The 25,023-nt window shown below is 37.6% G+C and overlaps 1 protein-coding gene across 1 annotated transcript in view; it reads right to left on the bottom strand.

Annotated features, from left to right (window-relative positions):
- ADAMTSL3 (ADAMTS like 3) overlaps positions 1-25,023 on the bottom strand; it is a 150,457-nt gene that overhangs the window by 75,651 nt on the left and 49,783 nt on the right. The window contains exons 3-5 of the mRNA XM_065688592.1: positions 21,719-21,846; positions 19,294-19,339; positions 11,428-11,664 (exon numbers count right to left, since the gene is read on the bottom strand). Of these exons, the coding sequence (XP_065544664.1) occupies positions 11,428-11,664; positions 19,294-19,339; positions 21,719-21,846 (411 nt within the window). The remainder of the gene's footprint in view (positions 1-11,427; positions 11,665-19,293; positions 19,340-21,718; positions 21,847-25,023) is intronic.

The following is a 25,023-nucleotide window of genomic DNA, read 5'->3' on the forward strand; positions in this document are numbered from 1 at the left end:
ATTCCTACAGCTGAAGGAAATATTCATCCTATGTAACCCAGCAAAGAATTCATTTAAAAAATAAATAAGCAGCCTAAATGAAATGATTTAATGTTAGTGTAACAAAAAACTTATTTGTAAAAGTAAAATTAACATACATGTGAAATCAGACTATCTCAGAACAGGTGATTCTTTACTACATAGGAGCTATGGGGGAAAACTATACTATAATTTAGGATAGGATTTAGATTAAAATGTTTTCACTTAATGTTTTATAACATTAGCTCTGGGTTCCTCAATGACACCCACAAAATAACAAAAGGAAAAATATTGTAAACAAATTACTCTAAACAAGTCTTTCTTCTCATTTAATTATCAATTAGCACTGAGAATGAATGAAATTAACAGCATTTCAAGACCAGAACCTGCCCAGGCCACTGTGCGAGTCAGAAAGCAGACAACATTTCAAGGGATACAGTAATACTGATCTCGACACAGTGGCTTTAATTTGAAAACTCCCTCAGTTCCCAGCTCCACACCAGACTTTCTTTTTGACCTTTGAAAACTTCCTGTGCTTTTTGATTTCAGTCTGTGGAAGGGATATAACTGCAATTCCCCACCTCACAGGGATGTTGCAAGAATAAATCTCCTAAAGATTCTGAAACATTCCGATGGTGCAATGATGGGGACCATACCAGTAGTTGAGAGAGTCTATATTTCTCTCAGGCAGGCTTTTAAAGTATTTATTGCTCTCCACTGCTTCTCCTGCTCTTATTCACATAAAGTTACTACTTGCACATGGAGGTTAATTGTTGGAACTACTGCAAGTGTAATTTCTCCCCCGATCTCACAAACACATTTCTATTTCATAGTGTAATCCCATTTTCTAAATATTAAGAATCTGTTTATTCACTCATCAATTAATTCTCAAAGGAAAAATTAAACTGCACATGCTGATATTCTGTGTGAGAAACCGCTATTTTTATTAAAGCTGTTGTATATTTGTAGGCTACAGATCCTGCAAGAATTTGGTAGGAGGAGGATATTGAGCAAGCAGAGTACTTGTAAGACCAGCTCATTAAAGCCCAACCTGATAATAATCACACATACTCAGCTATTACACACAGTCACTATGAAAACAAACTCTCATTGCGTATAACAAAAATTATACAACTGTGCAAACACAAGGCACTATTGTGTCCAACATGGAATGTAAGAAAAAAGATAGTCAGCACAGCAGCATATTTCAGAGGACTGTTTCGTGTACTATTATTGCTTGTTTTTTAATAAGACAAATGCCACAGAAATAAAACAGGAGCACTAACTGCAAGAGACTTGGATGTGGGAAAAGTTTTACAGCTCCCCTGCCAGCAAAGGTGGGGTGTTCAGCTGGATGTATTCACCCTCTGTGGACTTTCTTCCAAGATTACGTTTGTATCAACTGTTATGAATGAGTATCAAGCAATCATATGCTGAAACACAATTCAGAAAATCCAAAGTAGTATCACAACTTAGGGCTGAAGCAAGCACAGAATTTCAGATACTGGGCAAGCCATAGCTTTGGAAATCAGGCCTCAAACACATATGGTGTTAAAGCATCAAACATTATAAATTTAAGGTATTCATATTTTTAGCCAGTAGCTAATAGAAAAAAAACAGTATCTGATGAAACATTCTGAGGAGAATACATGTGTATTTGCAAGCAAAGCTGCAACAAGGACAAGAAAATTATATATGGTAACAGCCTTCCTCAGCTCACACACCATCTCAGCAAGCCAGAGAGGTCTGAGGATTTCCACAATTAAGGCATTTGTTAGGGTTAATTTACCCCACATTGCTCACTGTTTACAGAGCAAAGGGATCAGCTATAAATATTACAGGCAGATTGGGAAAACATCTGCAGGCTTTTAGGGCATAGTCAGAAATAATTGTATTAGGTGATTTTAACATAGGCTGCATTAATGAAACAAGTGATGATACAAACTGCGCAATGGAAGGATTGGGACCCTTCACATTTAAGAAATTTGCAAGCATAAATACTATCATTCAAAAAATGATACAAGCACAGTAATGACTAGGTTGTACACGAGCTCCTCAGACAGCAAGGAGAATATTGACCAGTATATAATGAACAATCAGCAGAAATTTAATATAAAAAAGGTACTGAGGAAATAGGTACTTTATGCATTTAATAAATTGTCCATGATGAGGTATCTATGAATTTGGATATGGGGAGGGGTGGATTATTTTCAGAAACAGGTGCCGGGTTTATTACTACTCTGGGGCAGAACCTGAATATGTTACTTGTCTATGTTCTTCCAAAGAAAAAAACAAAACAGAAATATGAAAAAGAATCTTGTGTTTTGACACAAGCAGCCAGGATGGAAAGCATCTGAATAAACAGTGAACAGAAATGTTCATCTGCTTCAAAAAACTTCTAAACCAAATCTTAGTATGCCAGAGCTATTGTGAAAGACAATACCAAAGGATGTTAAACACATTGTAGCATGCTTAGAATTGTTCATATGTAGGTTCAGAAAGGCAAAGGAAAAGCAAAAGGTCATAGTATAAAATATAGTAATACAGATGAAAGAGAAAAATGAAAATGCTGCTGCTATGTTAGAGGTGACTATGGAATATTACAAGTATGTTTGCAAATATGAGTCCAAAAGTCACTCAGAAGCTCCCACAGCTGGTTTTTTAGCTTTTATTCACTTAGCAGAGTTTCAGCTGAGGAATTAGACTTGAAGAAATTAATAGAGCATGTTAATTCTGATTGTGAAGGTCAATCTGTTAAATTCATAGATCTTTCTTAAGGAGATGTTTATAGTTTACTATGGCAAGAAAATAGACAGGACTCCCAGGTGACAGGTCTTTAACTAGGATTCCAATATGGCAAAAAAAAGCACTGTAGTGAAAAACATGGTAATTCCCAAACATCCTTCAGAGTCTTCTCTTAATATACATAAATATTAACACAGAGTAGAATCGACAATGCAGAGCCCAATGCAGGATCAGGTTTTGAAACTTCAGCTTTTTCTTGTTAGACAGTTACTTTAGACCTCCTGAACTGTGTTGTTCCTTCAACTGACCACTCACCTCTAGCTGCAGGCACTCTTTCAAAAGAGGCACAACACCATTTTCTGTACAACACCTTCCCCACAGGTGAGTTGTCAATCATAAAAATCTTGTATGTCAATTATAAAAAAACACCCATTTCTGAGATGCTGACAACTCGAGATGATACACTTCAAATAAAGAACTTGAAGATACACCTATGCTCTACAAAAGAAAATTACTTATCTGAAACATGAGCAAAAACACAGACGTGAGCATAATAAGCACCATTTAAGCATAGTGTCATTATTACTACCAAAAGCATAATTTTATATACAGCAACATATATAATTATACACAATATTTCTCTTTAGAAAGGGGCTTCCCCCCTCTATGGCCCTCTGGAACCCGAGCTCCAGGTAGAGCCAGAAAAAACAAACATACTGAGTTCTCCCCATAGAAGTGGCCACAAAAGAATAAATCAGTGCTGTTTTTATTTGTGACAGATACATAAATTCTATGAAACAGGAAGACTGAAGTTGCACTAGGGCCATTCTTTCTCTACCTACTGTGTCTTAGACTAAGCTCTTTGGCAGACAGACCATTTAAATATTCAGCAATGCGTATGTTAAATACCATAACATCTTCTACTTTGACAACAAATTTTTGATTGCCATAGACTCTCATTTATCAGTGATCAAATTAAAATGGTAAATTAAATTATGATTATCTATGTTTACTTGAGAGTCTGACAGCTCAGTGTCAAGGACTGATGCTCTTTAGTAATGTGATTTGGCTTAATAAAATAAAAGTAGAAAATCTATTCAACACCACCTCAATATGACATAATTACCATCCTTCAAGAGGTGCTGGGTAAACCCCTCAATGAGTGGGGAAATCCAGATGAAAGCTACCCTGAGTACATTCACATCTGTGTGCTTTCATTTGCCTCGCTATTTCAAAGGATGCACAACCACATGTACTCATGGAAAAGACAGCTAGTGGGATTTTCACACAAACATACAGGTGGCATTTAGTGAAAGTCTGCCAAAGCAGAAAACCTAGTAAATAATTTAAGGACATGTGACTGAAGTGCTTAAAATGTAAAAGAAACACTACATTTCTGATAAGGAACTACACTGCAGCATGCACAAATGGAGATGATAATTATACTTCACGTGAATGTGGCACAGTTACTATAAAGGAGATCCTTTTCCTCAAGGGCTGAACAGTCTGTAATTATTCCAGTACATTTTGCCTAGTAGTTTTCGTTTTAAAATTTGCTGGATCTTTTATAGCAACCTGTCAGTAAGCAAATCCTGTATTGGTTGGACTACTGATCTGATGAAGGGTGGCAAAGACTTTGTGGACTAGGATCAATTGGGTTTGCACCACCTATGAAATTTGTCTAGGTGTGAAAAATAATGAATAAAAATAGACTATTACTCCAAAGAGATCCAACAAAGTGATGTGACTGCCCTGACACCAGGATAGTAGTACTTGGGCTCTTATAGCCAAACTATTTATTTCAGTCTTATAAGAGATCAGAACCAAGATTAAAAAAATGGAACAAAACCATCTACATCCTTTTAAAAGTTATCAGCATTGCACATAACAAAAGATGACCTCAGAATTATTTCTGGCAAAAATATCTTCTCCGAGTCTTCTGACTTGACTGAGAAGGGACACATTTTATTTCAACACTTACGGGTAAAAGAAAACAGTGAAAAACCCTTACACGCTCAAAAAGATGAATCTCTATTGAAGTTTTTTTTGAATCACAATAGGGAAAATTAAATATGGAAAATTAGAATCCGCAGGTCTTGGTCATAAAAAAAAAATATTTCTGTTCCTATAGACATGCCACAAAATCCAAAACTCAGGGAAATTATGATTGTATTTTACTGCAGTCACACATGCTATCACACTATACAGATCTCACTCCATCAATGTCAGCTATTTGCTACATTTTCTCCTGCTCTGCTTGCACAGAATCACAGTAGAGGCAGATGTTAGGAATGTCTGTATCCACACAACAAATAATTAATTTTGAATATGGCCATGGGAATTTATGGTAATAAAAACATGAGTATAAAACCTGTCATGTGAAAATCCGGTTCTTAGTCAATATTTTCCACGTATCTTTGCCCTGCTGTAAACCTCTACTGTCATTCAAAGCCCATCTATCCATTTACTTCGCAATCTCTGCTTTGTCTTTGTGATAACTTCAGCTTGCACTTTGTTTCTAACAGATAAATTATGTCCCTGGAGAGAATATAAAGAAAAAACTCCCACTGTCTCTTTCCCATGCTCCCATCTACAAATAACTGATTCTGACAAGCAGAGGGAAAGAGAATAGAATATCCCTCCAATTAAGAAAGTCACTTCCTTCTTTTGTTTTTCTTTAATTACTTGTTTAAAAGTAGTGTGGTATATTAGCTTTCAAGCACCACTTTCAAACTTCAGTTCATCCTCATTGAAGATTTAACTTGCTTTGAGACATGATTTTGTCCTCACATGGTCCAGTCTCATAACTCTTCAGTTATGCCTAAACTCAGCCTAACAAAGGCCTGATTGTGGCACACGTTCTCACATCTCTGCAACTGAGCCAGCGCAGGTCAGTAGCAGCCCAGACAAGCTGACACGGGCTTCAGCATATGTTAATAAACTTTGAGTATGGACTCTGATTAACAGCAGTTGCAGCCCATCATTTCACAGCAAATGAAGCAGCAATCTCAGTTGCCAAGCTGAATGGGTATTCATAGCTGTGAGAGTAAGAAAATGTCTTCTGTGTAAGGATTTTCAGTTGTTCCTAGTTGAGAACACAGGGAGTAAAAGCAGTGTGTGTCAAAATGGAAGCCTCAGGACAGAGGCATAAAATAGGTCAGAACGATGGGCATGAGGAGGCACATCACGATGTTCAAATTCCCCAGCAATCCATACAGAGGAAAAGAACGCAAAGCAATGAAAACCCAGAAGATAAATGCAGTGCACAAAATTCATTGCTTACTAAAGGACTCCTAAAAAGACTTTCCATATATTTCTGCAAGTATTCCATATAAGCAGGCAAGAGGCTAAAGAGTGCACTGCAATTCTGTAAATCCACTTCCACCAAATAAAATAAAGTGTTCCCAAAACATTTAACTCTTACTACAGGATCTGTCATGTTCTAGAGCAGCTAAGAGATTACAGGACCACCCAGTAGAGGAGAAAATACCCTTTCCCACACAGTTTCCATTTAAAAAAATACACTTTCACACACTCAGAAGATAGGACACAAACTCCCGTTGGGCTTCTTGCTTGTGAGAATGCTTTTGAACAAGAAATCAATACATGAAATCAGATGGAATCAGATTACTTTGCTGTTTTCTGGCCGGGTCCCAGCAAGTCTACCTTGCTAGAATGAAGGTGAAGTTAGCGTTGGGGGATTTGAAGGTTACTAAGGCTCTAGTTAAAGATGACACCCAAATTTTGAGATTTTCTATCACTGCTTACATGCTTTAGAGTCTTGCCAAGCTGAGGAGTAAAACTGCATTTGTACAAAGCTCACTAAAACAAAACAAAACTTGGCAGAGACTCAGGAAAAAAGTAATATAGATAAGAAACTGGAGATCAGAAAAACTCCACTACTTATCTGACAAGAAAGATAAACTCAGACAGTAAGAAAACACTATAGGGAGTATTTCTCCTTAAAAAACAGTAGGAGGGAGAAAAAGACAAGATCTGAACAGAGATGTCAGTTTCTAGCAGCAGTGGACAGCTGCAAAATAAAAAAGAGTGCTTCCAAAAGAGCTGTTCAGGGTCTGAGTATTCCATTACTACCTGCAGAAAAAGCACACCTCTGAGTTGCCAACACCATCACCAGGGAAGCACTATACCGAGGTGGATTGACATTGTAAGTGCTGCAAGTGTGGCCCCATGGAGGGTGGCTACGTGATCTGCTGGCTTAGGCAGTGCCAAGAGCCTCTGTAGGGCGAGGATATCAACCCACCGAGGTTATGGAGGGTGATGCTGACAGGTAAAGTAGGATGTGGTAACCCATGCTTAGCACAGCCACATCCTTCAGTGGGACTTCTGGAGAACCACCACCATTTCCCAGCTGAACTGCAGCTGGAGCTCCCCACTCTCCTCAGTTTTATGACATGCCACATGTATGCGGTCTTATGAAGATTTTGATACGTAGCTCAGAGCCGGAAAGTTTTGGTGGCTGTACATGACTAACTCCCATAGCCTCTCTGGATAAGCTTGCCTGCCAAATCGGGTACCTGCAGCAATTTATAGACACAGTGCAGGTCTCTATGCATGGATTTCTCCATGTTTCAAAATGCACTTTAACCTCTGTACTCACTAATTAACAGTACTCAGGAAAGAATGTCAGGTTCAGTATAAAGGCTGAACTTAACCGTGTGACTTAACACAGAGCTACCTCAAAATCAATTCTTCCTACAAGTTATGCAGGGCTTGAAGGCTAGAAAGGAAGAAAAGGTAATGGGAACACTTTTTCTTGTTTTTAAATATTAAAAAGAGATTGTAAATTTAAGAATTAACGACTTTGCCTAACACATGTGAGAAACACAGCCTTATGTCTGCAGTAACACTGGATTAAAAGGAAACATCCCTTTCTAAGTATCTGAACACCAAACCTCCTGTGCGTCTTGGGCCGTCCTTTAATACATTTACACGCAAAGAGATCTATATACACAAAACGAATGGGAAAGTACACAAAGAGCTTTAATAAAGCACCCTGAGAAAGCAGTAAAAGGATAAAAAGAATAAAAGGAATAAAAGGAGTCAAAAATCAGAAGAAATTAATGATCTGCTATGATCTTCAGTTTTAAGCACAAACAAAGCTCATTGGAAAAAAAGTGATATGGCCTTCCAAAAGCTTACAGAAACTGTTTTCAATGAAAACTCTGACAGATGTTTACATCATGAGTGCTTTGGTGGCGAGTGAGAGATACCTACTGGCCATATCATGACATGTGACATGAAAGAACTAGCATGGCAGAAGTTGATGGCGCTTCACTTGACATACGGGATGTATTCTGATGTCAGCTAAATTTATGCCATATGCTACAAAGCATAATGTAGTGTCTGCCTTTTCTGGAACACAACTAACTTGCTGACACTAAATGGAAAGTTCACCACAGGATTTACATCATCTTTGACCTAACTGTGACAGTGTAGGACAGAACTACTCAGGCTGCTCCTCAGGACTCCAGATTTTTGGTGTTATGTGTGTATTTATTGTCCAGACACATTACTCCATATTAGGAAAATTATCACTGTAACCATTTCAGGTGCTGACAGAAGTAACACCCCATTCTACATCCTGGTAGAAAAAAAGCAGGTCTACATTAATTAAAAACAAAAGCCAAGGAGCGGCAGGGCCCCAAAGCAGGCGGAGTAAGTGGGTAAATGTTGCCCACACATGTCTGACATGCAGATGTTTTAAAATGTCTCCACCCACACCCAGATGGGCACAGCAGGAATATATTACATGAAAAAATGTGTTGGGAGTTCTGCAGACTACAAAAAAATATCAGAAGTGTGAAAATCCTCCCAGCAGCGAAGTTTTGACCTGCCCCCGTTTAACACAACAGCCCCAGATATTTGCTTTGGTAACAGAAGCACAGCAGTAGCAGACTAATACATGATCAAATGGTTTGGCTGAGTTAAGCCTTAAGCAACCCCAAAATATCTTTAACCTTCCCAATAAACCTTTCCCTGTTCAACTGCCTTTAGAGGTTAGTTCCCCTGAAGCCTCAAACCTCCTACCCAAAGAGCAGCTCTGTCATCTCATGATTTTCTTTGATGAAGCATTATTTAGTTTGATTTTCTTTGTTAAGTGCAGAAACTCAGAACAAACCCTGTCCTGTTGCAGATGACAGGAACCCTCTGTACTTGCAAATTCATATGCTGCCAAGGAGACAGTCTGAGCAAGAATCCAAGAGGCAGAATTAGTGATGCAGTCCTACCTGACCAAGCATAAGAAAGCAGACAAAAGTGAAATTATGTTGGGGGGTAGGAGGAGAAGCTGAGTTCTTACAAAACCTGCCAACTTTGAGACAATAAATGAGCAAAACCAGCACCAGTTGGGAAGGGACTCAGGCAAGGCAGTCTCCTTATACTAATTCTTTGGTGCTTCTAGGCATAAAAGCAAAGATATCCACATCAGCAGTATGACATGTTTATTTAGATGAGTTAACTGTAAAAACACTTGCCAAGTTATTTGCAGGCTGTGCCAAGTGTATGTCAGAACCCAACAGACTGATCTTATAGCAACAATTGTAGAGAATCAAATTTGCTGTCTCCCTCTTAACAGCAGTTGACTAAATAACCATATTTTCCCAGGGAAGATTAGGTGTCAATTTGTTTTCTTTTGCTGCTTAAACAGGAGCAGCAACAAAGCTCCATGTTGGTTTCTGAGGAAGGCCCCCGCCTCTCGCAGTCCCTTTCACAGGTAACAACCTTTCCACTCTGCACCCAGAACACTCCACAAAGAGAAAAATGTAATTCCAGTGAATTCCTGTCATTTCAATTCATTGAATTGAAATTCAAATTTTTATGTCAAAATTATCTGAAACTAAATTATCATATATACACTTTAGAAAGGAGAAATTTTCCATTTGTGCAAGAATACTTCAGCAAATGCCAGTGACTTAAAGGAAATATAGTGACAACATCTAGCTGCTTATGAGGTTAAGTTATAAATTAATTAAACTGCTTAAGTCACAACCCAGGACACACACTAAACATTTTTGGGTTTGGTTTTCCCTTTTTTTTTTTTTCTGAAGCTCTTCTCACACCGAAGAAAATGGAAGAGATGGACAAAAGAAGTTTATTCTCATCAATAGCATGAAAGAGTTCCAGTTCTGTTTCTGGAATGATTAGCTTCTCCTGCTACTACTATGGTTATTCTAAGAACAGATTATTTAAATTTCCAAGCATTTGATATCAGATATACACATGAATACTACAAAATACTAACAAGAGACATTGAAGGCAGCCCTTTTAAATATACCTTTCAACTGTTCATCACAAAATTGGATCCACTCTAGACAAAGTGAATTTTATGCAGTGCATGAAAGAGAGCAAATGTTTGAAGCCACTGTGGAAGACACAGGAAACCCCACAGGACTCTGAGCAAGAGTCTCAAAAGCCTTTGAAAAACTCGGATCTCCATTAGCTTCAGCATGACATGCTGCAATGTCACAAACAACAGAGGCTGCTCTAAGTGCATCACCTAGAAAAGGCTTTTTGACCTTTCTCCAGGGCGAAAGCTTGTATTAGAAAAAAGCTTGTATAAGAATATCACTAAGAATATTGCAAAAAACCCCAACTGTATTCATTGACAAGTGCTTCTAGAGTTCATAGAGGTATATCCTATTTTAAATGCACAGGGTAATGAACACTGTTGGATGCCACTGTGAAGAGACAAATGTAGTCTCTTGAAGGGGAAAACCGGAAGGAATTTTTCTATTTCAGAGGCAGCAGATGCATTATGTGTTGGCATGACTGGCATTAGAACTGCAGTATACATAGACATCACATAAAATCCATACCAAATCCAGATCATATATTAATGTTGCTGTAATCCATGCACCAGTCTTATGCCAAAGGTGTCAAATTTTCCCTTATAATTGAGCTGTTTTGCTCACTGGGTCATATCCTGCATTTTTGAGTTGCACATATTTTGAGCATTTAACAGAGCAATAACCACTTGCAGACAAAGAAAACCAATTGCAGTAATATATCCATTCTATATAAAATTGTTCTGTTTATAAAATTCAAGATTGCAGTACTGCTTGCCTCAAATACTACAACTCTCAATTTTTACACCAATTACGTAAAATTGACAGCATAATAATAATAAATCTGGAAATGTAGATTCCCAGGAAAATGACGTTAACAATCAATTCATGCAATCACAACATATACTCATTCATCCATTCAAGACACACACATAATCTCACACCTGCCATTCAGGGCTGGATCCTATAAAACATCAAGTTTTCTCTTTAACAGTATTCATAAGATACAGGACTCAGAGAAAGAGTGAACTGAAGTGGAAGGCTATGCAATTTCATCACACCCCCAGACAGACATATTAAAAGTTGGACAGCTATAACTAGCATAACTAGTTTCATTAATTTTAACATACAAATATAAGAGTGAACGTTATTGACCTTTTATATATGAAAATACTAATAGCTAAGGCAGTCACGAACTTCTATATGCAAGAAAAGGTAAGTTATCTACAATCCACTGGGGAGTACTTGCAGATACATCTAAAGTAAACTTAAAGATGAAAAATAACCAGAAAGCACCCACTCATGAGCAAAGTGCCTCACAACAAAGGTCACATTCAGATTCACACCACAAACATACCTGGCATATTCCACTGATGCACATATCCAAAGATTCAATATTGCAACGAGTACCATCTAGTACTTTTGGGGCAAGTTCCACAATCAAGTTCTTTCCCAGAGCTTGACACTTCAGGGCACACGGTGCAGTAGGATCGTTATACACAGGGATCCACTCATAAAAATGCCCCTGGTATTTGACATCATTGTAGGCTGAACACTGCTGTGCTCTGAAGTCACCAACATCTGAAGGGCAGTCCTAAAAACAAACCAAAGGAAATGTTAGTTTTAGGAAAGGAATATTTCATGTTTGCAATAATGTTATCTAATCAATTACACAGAACCTATTCAGGAAGGCTTGGTTCAAGAACTGATCCGCTATGACAAATATGCCATATTGCAAGGTTTTAAAGTGTGTATTAAAACAATTTATGGTGCTTAATCCATTGCTTTCAGAACAAGTAACAGAATATCACACATATTCCAGTAACAACATAACTGATATGAGAGAATAAGTAAAAATGCTACTTTTTATGACACTATGTAGTATATCTAAAGTCAGGTTCTGTAGTAAGAATTAGCTTCTAAAGGAATCTATATAACTTAAGTGAATATAATGAGATGTCTGACATTTAATATTTCTCTTTTCAATAGCTCTTTCCACTAAAGGATTTCTGACTGCTCTACACTCATTCATCAGTTCATACGTCAGAGTAATGAAAAAGGTATTATTGCTATTTACACATAAAGAAAAGATTATCTAATTAATTGTTTAGTATTGCTCCAACAGGGGACAACAGCATTAGGAGGAGACAGCAGAACTTTCAGCGCTTAGTCCTTCAGTCTACCAAAACCTCTTTACCCCATAGAAGCAGTGAGGGTTACTTTGTTGAAATGAAATATACTTCAAATTGGTAACTACTGATTATATAGCTCCAATTCTAACGAGACAGTTCTGTACCTTCTCCCATACAGTCTCAGAACATACAGCTGAAAGACCAAACGTAAGAACTGTTTGAAATAAAATGCTCTAAACCATTTTCATAGAACAGAACAGAATAGAATAGAATAGAATAGTTAGGGTTGGAAAGGACCTCAAGATCATCCAGTTCCAACCCCCCCGCCATGGGCAGGGACACCTCACACTAAAGCATGCCACCCAAGGCTCTGTCCAATCTGGCCTTGAACACCGCCAGGGATGGAGCACTCACAACCTCCCTGGGCAACCCATTCCAGTGCCTCACCACCCTAACAGGAAAGAATTTCCTCCTTATATCCAATCCCCAATATCCCCTTATATCCATTTCACCCAATGTTGTTAATATTAAACTACAGTGACATGAATGGAGATGAATACCCATTTATTCAAAAATAACTTTGGTAAAGTACTGGCAAAGGAGTTAGTGTGTCAACTTCTCACTAAAGACTTCATTTGAAAGTGTGTCCAGTGTCAAACAGTCCATATGCCAGACAAAGGATATTCTTCCAAGAATTCCAACTGCATATAAGCCAGATGTGAGGCTGATTTTAAGGAATTTGTTTTCATTGGATGTAAGGAAGAAACATTGTGATGTGTCAGCTGAACTCATGGAACTTATTACTAAGTATTAGTTAACAATACTAATCCTGAACTCAGCTTCAGCCTTATCAGTGAACTGAACCTTACCTGAAAAAAAGCTGAAGGAATAGTAAGTGCATTACACAGTACTGAAAATTAAAACATACATGAGAAAGGTTCAGATTCCGGTCCAATGACCTCAACAATGTTGTCCTGACACCATCTTGCTCATATGAATCTGGATGAGCTGGCACTGCATTAGCTTAACTAGCTTTGTCAATGCCTTAGATTTTTTTTCACCATACAAAACAGTAACCTAGAAATGTCTCTGCTTTATCTGTAGTCTGCATAAAAATATCTTCTAATATTAGCGTTCTCTTTACTGATCAACACCTGGGATTTTGCAGCTGGGAACCAAGCGATTCACTGAGAGTTTCCAGCAACATTTTCCAACTCTGTCCAGCACTACACCTTACAGTGAGAATAACTCAGAATGATGCTAATACATTTTGTATTATTTTTAATTCGGGATAATTCTAGGTTGAGCCATATTTCTTAAAAACTAAAATGATGGAATAAGACAAGGGGAAATTACAGTTACTGTAACCCTCTGAGAATTTTACCTCCGCAAAATCCCACAAGTGAGAGCTTCTAAAAACATAGAATCATAGAATCATAGAATAGTTAAGGTTGGAAAGGACCTCAAGATCATCCAGTTCCAACCCCCTCTGCCACGGACAGGGACACCTCACACTAAACCATCCCACCCAAGGCTTCATCCAACCTGGCCTTGAACACCGCCAGGGATGGAGCACTCACAGCCTCCCTGGGCAACCCATTCCAGTGTCTCACCACCCTAACAGGAAAGAATTTCCTCCTTATATCCAATTTAAACTTCCCCTGTTTAAGTTTTAACCCATTACCCCTTGTCCTATCACTACAGTCCCTGACGAAGAGTCCCTCCCCAGCATCCCTATAGGCCCCCTTCAGATACTGGAAGGCTGCTATTAGGTCAAACACTGTTGGAAACCAGCCTTATTTACTGCAGTGTCACTCCTAAGAATTCACCAAGTTTGCACTGGTGTAAATGAGAGCAGAATTTGGTTTTTACTTATCTGTCACCTCCCATTTTCCACAATAGCAAGTCTAAAAAGCAGAGAAAACTTCAAAGTTCATATGGATACCATATGGTTCCCTTCCACCATTACAAATAGAGTAGTAGCTAAGGATAAATGTAAGTGGAAGTTAGATTCAGGTAAAGTTAGAAGCAGTATGTCAGAGTAGTGTTACTCAGCCATGCACAGCCACATTTTCATCACAAAGAATTAAAGAGCTATCTGTAAAATAGGCAGAGTGATGGCCTTAGGCTGAGTTTTGACAAGCTGTTGTTACAATTCATTATCACTTGGTGTTGATGCAATGCCAAGACACAAACACCACAATGTCAGGATGTCAATCTGTGGTTACTGTATGTTTCTCATTGATTCAACACAATGCAGCTCCTTCCTTCCACTCGCTTCCTGGCTGCTTGAGAGCAAGTGAATTCTCATCTCCCTGTTCTGTTTTGGCATCTTCAAAGACCACAAAGCGATCCAGGCAGCTTGATTCATATGCCAGCTCCACCTGCTTTGTATTTGAGCTGTGTTCAAAAGCAGGAGCATAAAAGAAGCATCACAAAGAGATACAGCAGGGAAGAAATTATCAGTTGCATTATATCACAGTTTGGAGAGCAACCAAGTTCAGATCCCTGTTTTCTTGGGAACAATAAATATTTGCATAAAGGAAGGAGTTTATAATCTAAACAAAGACAAATAAACACAAAGGAATGTAATCAAGACAACAAGAGAACTTGTAAACTTCAGTTTAATCCATCACAGTGGGTCAGAAAAATGAGAGGGAGTTTAAGAAATAGAAAGGAAAGGGGGATGGCATGATGTGAAAGAGATAAGGGTGAAACACGTTTGGGAAGTGGGCAAAGCCGCACTGTCAGACAATGACACATAGGCCCCAGTCCTCATCTCCTCATCCTGTTTGTATCTCTTTTTGGTTTTAACCTATTTCAGACATCAATTCATTAAATCATTCCCTCTTCCCTCTCAATATTCCACATATTTTTCTTGTTTGTTAAATATTTTTGTGACTAATTCCAGGATTTTTCAGATTTCCGAACTTCAGCAACAGTTTGTGTCTTGCATTCAATCCAATTCAAGCCAGGCTGTTCGTAGGTTCATACACTACATAAGTAGCTGAGGACATATCTATGAGGCTTAATGCATGAAAATGTTAGCAAAATAATCACATCCAGATATTGTAAGAGAATGAAGTGTACTTGTGACATGACTTATGAACATATTATTAGACAGATCTGAAAAAATGTGTCAGACATGACTACCATGCAAGCTAAAAATACATACATGTATGTACATATATATATTTCCATTCTTATTGTGACAGACAATTAAAAACTACTGCATTCAAGGGCTGGCTTCTTATGAAATGTATCATTTGAGTTTTGGCAGCAAGCACTCTTAGCCTTTGAAAACAAAGCTAACCTGGGAAATTTGTATCTTTGTAGGCAATGTTCATGTACAAAATATGAAGGTTGCATCAGACCCTGCGATTCCTGCCAACAATTACTCCACTGAAAAAAGCACAAAAGAGAAGGCAAGAAAATTCCCAGTAAAAATGATGACACCAAAGAAAGTCTAGCCCTTTGTCTAGTTTTATTCTTTGAATCTCATTTTGTTGAAACCTAGCCAAAAGCGATGAAGTCATTGTTTTGTTTTCTTTTTGAAATTAGCTTCAGGCTCTATGTTTTCCTAAGCAATTTTCAGGCCACTTCTTAGTAAAATCAAGATACCTGAGCTAGAAACCACCCTAGCCACAAGAGCCATACAGTGCATCAGCATTATCAAAATGAAATAAACAAACAAGCAGATTAGGGAGAAACTGGGCAACTCAAGGTGAAATATTATAGGACTAAAGTAGACACAGTTCAGCCAAGATTTTCTGACTAGGATAAATGAGCTGTTTAAGAAGTAGATGATGGAGCAATAATCTGATGAATATGTTGAACAAGTGTGAGCATCATCTGCCTATAATAAAAGTTTATAATGGAATTAAACATGGGAAATCTGTTACAAAGTAGAGTTTTTTCTTACTGCAGAAGAGTCACTCTGGCAAATATGTAAGTGACTTTTTGGCACACAAGAATGTTAAATTTATGGAGAAATGGCCCAAATAACTTGTTTCTATGAATAGGACCCTAAAGGATTATCTTAAACACTTCCATATAGTGCACATCATAGCATTAGAATGTAACAGTATATACAAAAATGGAAATATAAAAAAAAGAGGGTTAAGAAAGACTGAAAATCTCACATGAACAGCATATAATGAACAATTTGTATAGCTTATTTCTCCAAAGTTTCTATAAGAAAAGCTGCAAACATACATGCAGTTTTAGGGAATGTGGCACCTCGTATCTTATTTATGATAGAAAGACAAGCAGAATATACATATGCCTTAATCTCAGCAGTTATTTTGTTGCTAAGACTTTGAATTAATTTCTTGATTGAAATATCACTAATATTATTCTGGATCTATGCTTGAGTTCAATGAATTTACTACTATTCCATTACAAATCCAGATGAAACCAATTTTCTCGTAAAATGATTCTTGTTCTTTTCATTAGAATGACACACATATTAAGTTGTGCTTCATTTGTACTCCCCAGTATAGATGTTAGTGGTGTAATGTATCATGTAGCAAAATTACATTTGCAGACAGCTTTACATAGTGTATATATACTGAATGTCTCATATGGTTAACAATAATGCCTACTAATATGGAAAGAAGCTTGTATCAACGCTTAATTTTCAAACTAAAATTTTATTCCTAAAGTGAGAAGCATTCATTAGAAATAATACTTTGGGTAAAATTATATCATTTGAAACAAAACTGGCCTAGTAGCCGCAGGTTTACATTTGGTGTTAGCTCTTGTGTCAAGGTTAAGTCAGGTCTAATACTGGGCTTGAATTCAAGGATGCCAAATTCAAAGATCAAGTGTAGCAACAGTAGAAATCTCATGAAATTTTTCTCAGGAGTTCTCCATTATCTGATCCATAATCTAGAAAAAACCATTCAGAGAGATTCCGGCTGTATCTGAACTGAAATGGAAACCTGATCCCTTTCAGACATGCCCCAAAAGCAGAACTGTAAAGGCAGCTTCCTGTCTGGAAATTAACATTTGAATCATCGTAAATTCTAACAGACTCACATACAAGATGCTTGCCACTTATCGCTTGAAAATAAGTCCTAAAGTTAAAAAACAGGCCCCAATGACTGCAGAAAAACTCCCTGGGAGTTCAGAAAGGATATGGTAATCATCTTAATTCTCTCTGTGCTGAAGCATAATGTGCCTTCATCTCCATCAGATTTTTACTACATAATCCTTAAAATGAACAGCATCCACAACTGCTCTTACATATCCTAAAAGCATGCAGACCTTTGCTTACAGCAGAAAATATGCCCAAATTGATTTCATCTTTCTCCTTTTCTTTAGACTGCGTAGTTTCCTAGTCCTTTTGCTGGAGAAACAAGGTATACTACTTTGGCTTGTGTGTACTGTTCATGGGAAGCTGAAGTGCACAGGATCAAGCAGTCATAGGTATATTATTGTACACAATGCACACAACTAGTTATGTAGAAAAGGAACGTAGCAAATACATTTTACAGTGCCAGTTTGTTTATTGCATACATACTGGCTGGCTGCTATTTAGCTTATCACACAGCTTTAAAAGATTATGGATTTTTTTTTTTTTACGTGGCATTTTGATTTATGAGCTAAGGACACTGTGCACAAAGATGCTAGGCCTTTTCTTCTGAAAGGGCAGGTGACAGGGTTTGTCTCCAGAATCTGATTTTTGCATGTATGGATTCGTCAATCACTTCCACTAGCCTCTGCCAGCAGGAACTTGGGCAGCAGCTGCTGTGGTGGAAAATCCATCCAGCACTGAGTGAAGCATTAGAGCAATTCAAGGTGCTAGCAAGTCTTGTTTTCAAGGAGGGCAAAAGCCAACTGGCACACAATAAACTGTAGGTGTAGCAAACTGAAGAATGGAAATGGCCAGTTCTCCCAGGATATACACCAATACAACATATTTACTGGGCAGCTTTCAGTATCAAGCTGCTAAGAATGTCATACTTCACAGCTACACACTGCTGGCAGATTAAACAGGGTTGGCAATGCCATGAGTATCACCTGCTCTTGCCTGGATATAATTCAACCCAAGGGAACTGCAGCCCTCACCTTTTAGCAGTATTTGGGTGAAAATTGCTACCTTTCTCCCACCTAGAAGCAGATGAATCAAATGCACTAGACATTAAAAAAAATAAGACACTTTTGATTTAGTTACTCATCCACCTTCTCTCTTTTCTGGAATGGGATTATGTGAATATCACATTGACTTATCATTTACATGGTAAGGTAACCCATGCAAGGGGGAGACTGCTGAAAATAAACCACCCTGAATTAGCGTGTTTGCAAAAACGTCTGTGGGACGGTGCTATCACAAAGTCCTGTACACCTTGAACAGACTACATCTGGAGTGAAAGGCAGAAGCCATTTACACACATTTAAGCACAAAACATCACTACAATCAGCTGGGGACAAGTCATGAAGTATGGTGTATGCAATTGGTTGTCATACAATGTGTTTGTATAACGTGATTGCATCACATTAACAGCAACTGTGTAATCAGAACTCCAGCTTTAAAATCAGTCATGGAAATCAGCAATGCCAGCATACCTCAATATATATTCTTTTACATATAGACATATAAAGATCTGGGCTTAGGGAAACAGAGGGAATAGAAGGAGTAATTATACAATTTAAGATAAGGAAGGGACACAGGCAGTTAACCTCTTTGCTCAGAGTACCACCATATCATTAGGGATCACAAATCATTACGAATCATGAACTGATCAACAGCTCAGTTTAATGCTTCATCTGAAAGACAGCACTCCCAGGAAAAGCACTTTCTAGTTTATGATGAGAACTGATTTGCTAATCCACCAAAATGTGTAACTTTCCTAGTAAAAGATATAAAACATTCTGAATCACAATTGGCCTTATAATTTCAAAAGAAAACGTCCATTTGGGAAGCCTAATTTTCAGACCTTGTGGTGTCATGCAGACTGAAGTCTTTAAAATTTGTATTAATGATGGAAAGAAAATTACGTATTATGAGGTTTTAAACAAGCAGCAGCATTTCTTGAACTTTAACACATTGCTTGAATAAGTAAAATAGGATTAAAAACCAGACTCACATTATTACTGCAGGTTTTGTATCGAATATTTCGACCTTCACAGTTCCTGAAAAACAGAGTAAATTGGTTACACTGAATAATGGCAAAACACAACCATGCCTGTTTTACAGCTAGTTATTCGCCTGAAAATTAGACTTTTATAGCTACTGCCCTACCATAATTTGGACTCAAAATGCAAGGTTTAAATACAAAGGGGATCTGGGGATTCAACAGGTTACACTGCTGTCTCTCTTTAGCAAAGAACGTGTGGCTTTCCCTGTAAGCCTAATTTACTGCAAACCTTATGAAAACCACATTTCTTTCGTGAAAAAGATTTCACAAAATATCCCTAAGCCTGATCTATGCTGACTGCAGCAAAGCTGCTTCTAACCCACAAGATGCAACCCAGAAGAAAAGAGGATCAGAGTATCTACGCAATCCTTTAATCAAGCATCGGGATAATGAGCATTAACTTTCCCTTCTCCTGTTTTGTTTAGGAAAGAAAGAACAGCTTAAAACCTTTCTTCCAAAACCCAATGCAACTTTTGAAGAACAGCATGTAATTTTACTGCCACATGAGCAGATTTCATAATTTTTAATGAAATCAAATTCTCATGCATTTCTGTAGTTCCCAATGCATGTGAATCCTGAAATCCAGGCAACCCAGATCCTTGGCAAAGTCTGTTGTTAGTAGCTGAAATAACAGGCATATAATAAAGTCATGATTTTTATTGTGGTCTCATAATTGGGGGTGGGGGATGGTTCACACTTTTGTTTTCTTAGGGACAAAGTTTGCCAAACTCCTCAGTAACTGACCGGCACTTTGCACAGGGTAAGATACTTACTTCCCTTAATAATGACAAAATCAAGCCCTTGAAAGAACTGAAAACGTATTTCAAATTATTTGTCAGGGAATTATAATTAGTGATGTCTCCAGAATTAGCAATAATGTTTTGGGATAATAGCTTTTTACCAAAAAAAGCCTGCCTTAAATTAAAGAATGCATGAATGCATGGCTGGTAATTTAAAGCTGTTGTTGAACTTTCCACTTTTTGCATGAAAATTGATTGCAAATATTAAGAAAATTCTTTAATATGTGTGACAGATTGAAAACTACCATTTGAAAAGGAAAAGGCAACGGATGCCTGAAGCAAGAGTTCAACAAGCTCAGCTGAAGGTACAGCTCTGCAAGCTCAAGGTATTACATGTCTCAAATTTCCATTCTTTTGCAAGATAGATTGCACCAGAACATGTAAGTTAAAAATGTTTATGATACACACAAATGTGAAAACTTTGTTTCACAATTGCACATTTCCTGGACATTACAACAACAATAAAACACAGAAAAAAAAAAACCCTTGAAAGTACACATTTGTCAAGGTATGGAAAACACATGTTTTTCACAGGGGAACACATTAAAAATATTAATAAAACCACAGTGGAATTTATATTGCTGCAATTTATTGAGCTCATTTCATAGTTCCTAACACTCTGGTAGAATATCACGGCTTCTTGCTTGAACTCTTGCTTTTCTCAAAGCCTTTTGTGCATTTTTCACTAAAAGAAACAGGCAGTGCTTTAATCAATCATCTTTAGCTACATATTTCACACGGTTTGCACTTCACTAGTGTGTCACACTGCAAGCCTTCTCTAAGAAAAATCAAATTCCTGGGTGATACTGCATTTCACTTAAGAAATCTCAACAAAACAGAAGTTTAAGCATAACCACCAGGTTTAATAATCTCCAGAATAATTCAAGCAATGCATGCGATCATGTACACCAGCACAGATGCTTCTCAGTTGGTTGGGATCTCTTCTAGCCTGACTACAGGTATATTGCATTACTCCTACTTTTAGGATTGTAGCAACAAATCCTGTGTTGGTCCAGCTTTACTACTGAGGTAAACTGTTTTCACCACACACACTGCTCTCTTCCAGTTACACTAAGGCTTATCCATGAAAATGCATGGCGACCAGGACCACTGCACAAGAACAGCTAGCAGAGGAAAAGCTTCCTAACAGAAAGCAGCATGTGTACATCCATACGCAGAGTAGGTCACTTGTTCTTCATTACAGGGAAGACATGGAGGAGCCTGCACTTGAACATTATTTCAAGTAATGTTCAAGTGCAGGCTGATTTGTATGCAGGTAACTCAACATTCACTTTATATTACAGTGACAGGGAATTCTCTCAATATTTGAACATACTAAATCATTCTCGTTATTCCACAAACATAATAATATGCTAAAGTTCTATCAGAGTTGAAGGCTAAGATACTTATCTAAAATATTACAAAAGCATATTAAAAGCAGTATTTCATTACACTTGATTTGTGCACACTGCTTGGTTCCATAAACAGAAGCAATAATGCTTCTCTACAGACATGAGGACAGGGAAATACCTCAGAGCTGCAGAAGAATAAACACACATAAGCCTTTGGCTTACCTGCCATTTAAACACCTCCTCAGTGAGTAGGAGGCTCCCCCCCCACATGTCCGTGAGCAATCACTCCAGGCTCCCCAGGCATCCCAGGAGCCATCCTTATCTTCATCAGAGCGGGTAATTCTGGAGGTCTAAGAAAATTGACCATAGAAGAAATAAAACAATCCACATTAATTTATTTGGTATATGTTTTACTGCTTGCCATTAACAGTACTGTGCACATTACTTTGTTGCTTATTTACAATATTTTGAATTTATTTGCTATTTCAATACATAATAATTACATGGGAAAGGAAGCAGAGTCTTTGAAGATATAGTGTATTCAATGTGGTGCCTTCAGCCAAAGGACTGCTATGTACAAATACTCTGTCATTCCCAACATTCTGCATAGAAACCACAGTAGATCTAGAGCAACCAGGACAGGTATCATGTTCTGAGCAGGTGCTGGGCTTTCTGAGATCCTAACGAAAGGAGTTTCATACCCAGAACTAATAAGATGACTTAAGTCTCTTTTTATCCCAAGTGTGATTGCGCTCAGGCAGTAGTACAGGAATTAAGCACATCAAATCTTTCAGAGTGCACATCCAGAACTGCAATCAGGGAAGCAAATCAAGAATACAACTTCATTACAAAAAGTGCTATTACTTTGAAAAAGATCAGGGAAAAGATTAAAGATCACTTATAGAGTTATTTTTAGGTTACACCGATTATACACTGATTTAGGCTTAAATTCATTCACACAGGTTTCAAAAACATTATTACCAGACATCATAAATGTTAAAATGAAAGATTTGTGGCAAAGGCCAAAATTCTTCTTCAAATGACCTTTAAAAATGTCTTTTTTCACTTGCATTGTATCCTGTTCATTTCCCAGAGAATTTTATCAGAACATTTTAGAAAGTGGTTGCTTAAATATAATAGTTCAATATTAAAAAGTAATATGAATCAAATTATTCAGTCATGGCCTTCTTTAAGAGAGTATTTTTTGGTTTCTGATCTTCTTCATGAAGAAAACATAGGGTGATTAAATTCAGGGTTTCCCCAAGCCTTTCTTTGACTTTGCCACGATTGTTCAGCAGCTGTTCCATTTACATCCTACTTTCATTCCCCTGTCTCTGCAACCTTTAAAATTTCTCTTTTGAAAAGAATATCATGCACACATTTTCATAACAAAACTTCAAAGAACGATTCCCTGAGAGTCATCAGAACTGGGTCAGTTATAAAGAAGTTAAGACTTTTTAGAACTTTATATTACACCCAGACTGAGAGGAAAACACCAATTTCTCTAATCACCATGGTGATAGAGTTTGCACATAAAACTACCTCAAACATAATGTAGTCACTATTAACGTCGTTATGAATGAAAGTCATATTGTGGATAAAAATGAGGCAGTGAGTCATTTATCCCAGTGACAGAGAACACTGACTGATATTTACTCTGCCCCAATACAATTGCAAATGTCAGAACATGAAGAGCTCATCCAAGCTTTAATAAAGACTATTTACAGCAAATTTTTTTATTCCCATCAACCTAAGTGGGCACCTGAGCAGACCTCTGACAAACAAAGGCAGTACATTCACGTTATGGTTTTATTTTTGACAACAAAGGAAGGCACAACTGAACTTGTATTTCAGAATCTTTACTCCCCCTCCCAGAAAACAAGTGCACTGAAACACAGAAGAGCTACCCGTCAGAAATCATCAGGCAAAGAGATATAAACATTACAAAATCAATTGCATCTATGTAAACCTTCAAGTGCCATAAGTGCTACATAAGTGCCAAAAAAAAAAGTTTAACATGTTAAAAACATGTTTGGATATAAGGAAGAAGTTCTTTCCTGTTAGGGTGGTGAGGCACTGGAATGGGTTGCCCAGGGAAGCTGTGAGTGCTCCATCCCTGGCAGTGTTCAAGGCCAGGTTGGACAGAGCCTTGGGTGAGATGGTTTAGTGTGAGATGTCCCTGCCCATGGCAAGGGGTTTGGAACTGGATGGTCTTAAGGTCCTTTCCAGCCCTAACTATTCTATGATTCCATGAAAAAGATTTTAATGAGTGACTAGATTGAGATTAATGCAAGAGATTAGTATATGTCTTAATACTAAACCAGATGAACACACTTTAATCCAGATTTTATTTCAGAAATAAACTTACGAGAACAAGACTCATTATTTTCTTCCAAAACCACCAAAGTGAATTAAAAGTGAAGGATGTGTAATTCAAATCTTAACAATATAAGGAGAAACTGGCCCATTTCAATGAATGAGGTTAGGATGCATTCACACCACAGTTGTATCTATAACTATTGAACAATAAACCCAAGTGGTAAATAGATAAACTTAGCTGCACTTAAGCAGAACCAAGGACTACTAAAACACATTTTAAAGGCATTAATACGAGTAGGCAGATCTAGTATTATAGCACTGCTCCCTGTAGTTAAGCAGCTAACAAACATTGACCATTTCCAAAGATTTCCATCTCTTCCTCAAAAAACTTGAGCTTGTAAAAAAGAACCTTTGTAAGCTATCTCTATTTGAACACTAAATTGCAGAAGTTGCTCTAAACACATCAGTGGCTCCTTGACTTTCTTGCTCCCCTAACTTTACCACTTTACGAACATTTACTGTAAAGCTTTAAAAGTGTACTTAAGCCAATCTACCATTCCAGGAACGACAGAGCCCTACTCTGCCAAGATCCCTGAGGAATTTTCACACTGGCTTTGGGTTTACTTTACATCAGAAGCCAACTCTGCAATGTCTGACACTGAAAATGGAACCAACTGCCTTCAATCTTGAACAAAAAGAGCTCAGCACTTCCCAACAAATCACTCAGCACATGAAAATAAGTCAAGATGAACAAAAAGTCACTTCTTTCAAATTTATGAGTACAAAATTAAAGTCTGTCTTCTACAATCCCAAGGCAAATGATCATTTTTTAATATGTTGAAAAATGATTAAACTTATGATATTAAAAAAGCAATACATGCCACGCTCTTTTTTTAAACTAGCTAGTTTCTTTTGACAAAGCAGTGACAATGCCGAAAATAATCCTAACTTCATCATTGTATTAAAACCAGCCATATGATATTAACAGACAAAATGTCATCTAAAGCCCAAAACAATGTCCAGTTGTTCACTTCCCAAACTGCTTTGATAAAAGCCATTGTTCTGAACTGTATCTAATTAAAAAGCTGTAAATACTAGGATGATCAAAGCAGAAGTTTATGCCAGCAAAGCCTTCTTCAGAATCACTGACTAATTCAGTGCCCACAGTGTTGACTTAAACTCCAGCTAGTTCAAACTGTTTGTCCCAT

The sequence above is a fragment of the Lathamus discolor genome, chromosome 8, assembly GCF_037157495.1.
Source record: "Lathamus discolor isolate bLatDis1 chromosome 8, bLatDis1.hap1, whole genome shotgun sequence".
Lineage (NCBI taxonomy): Eukaryota > Metazoa > Chordata > Aves > Psittaciformes > Psittacidae > Lathamus > Lathamus discolor.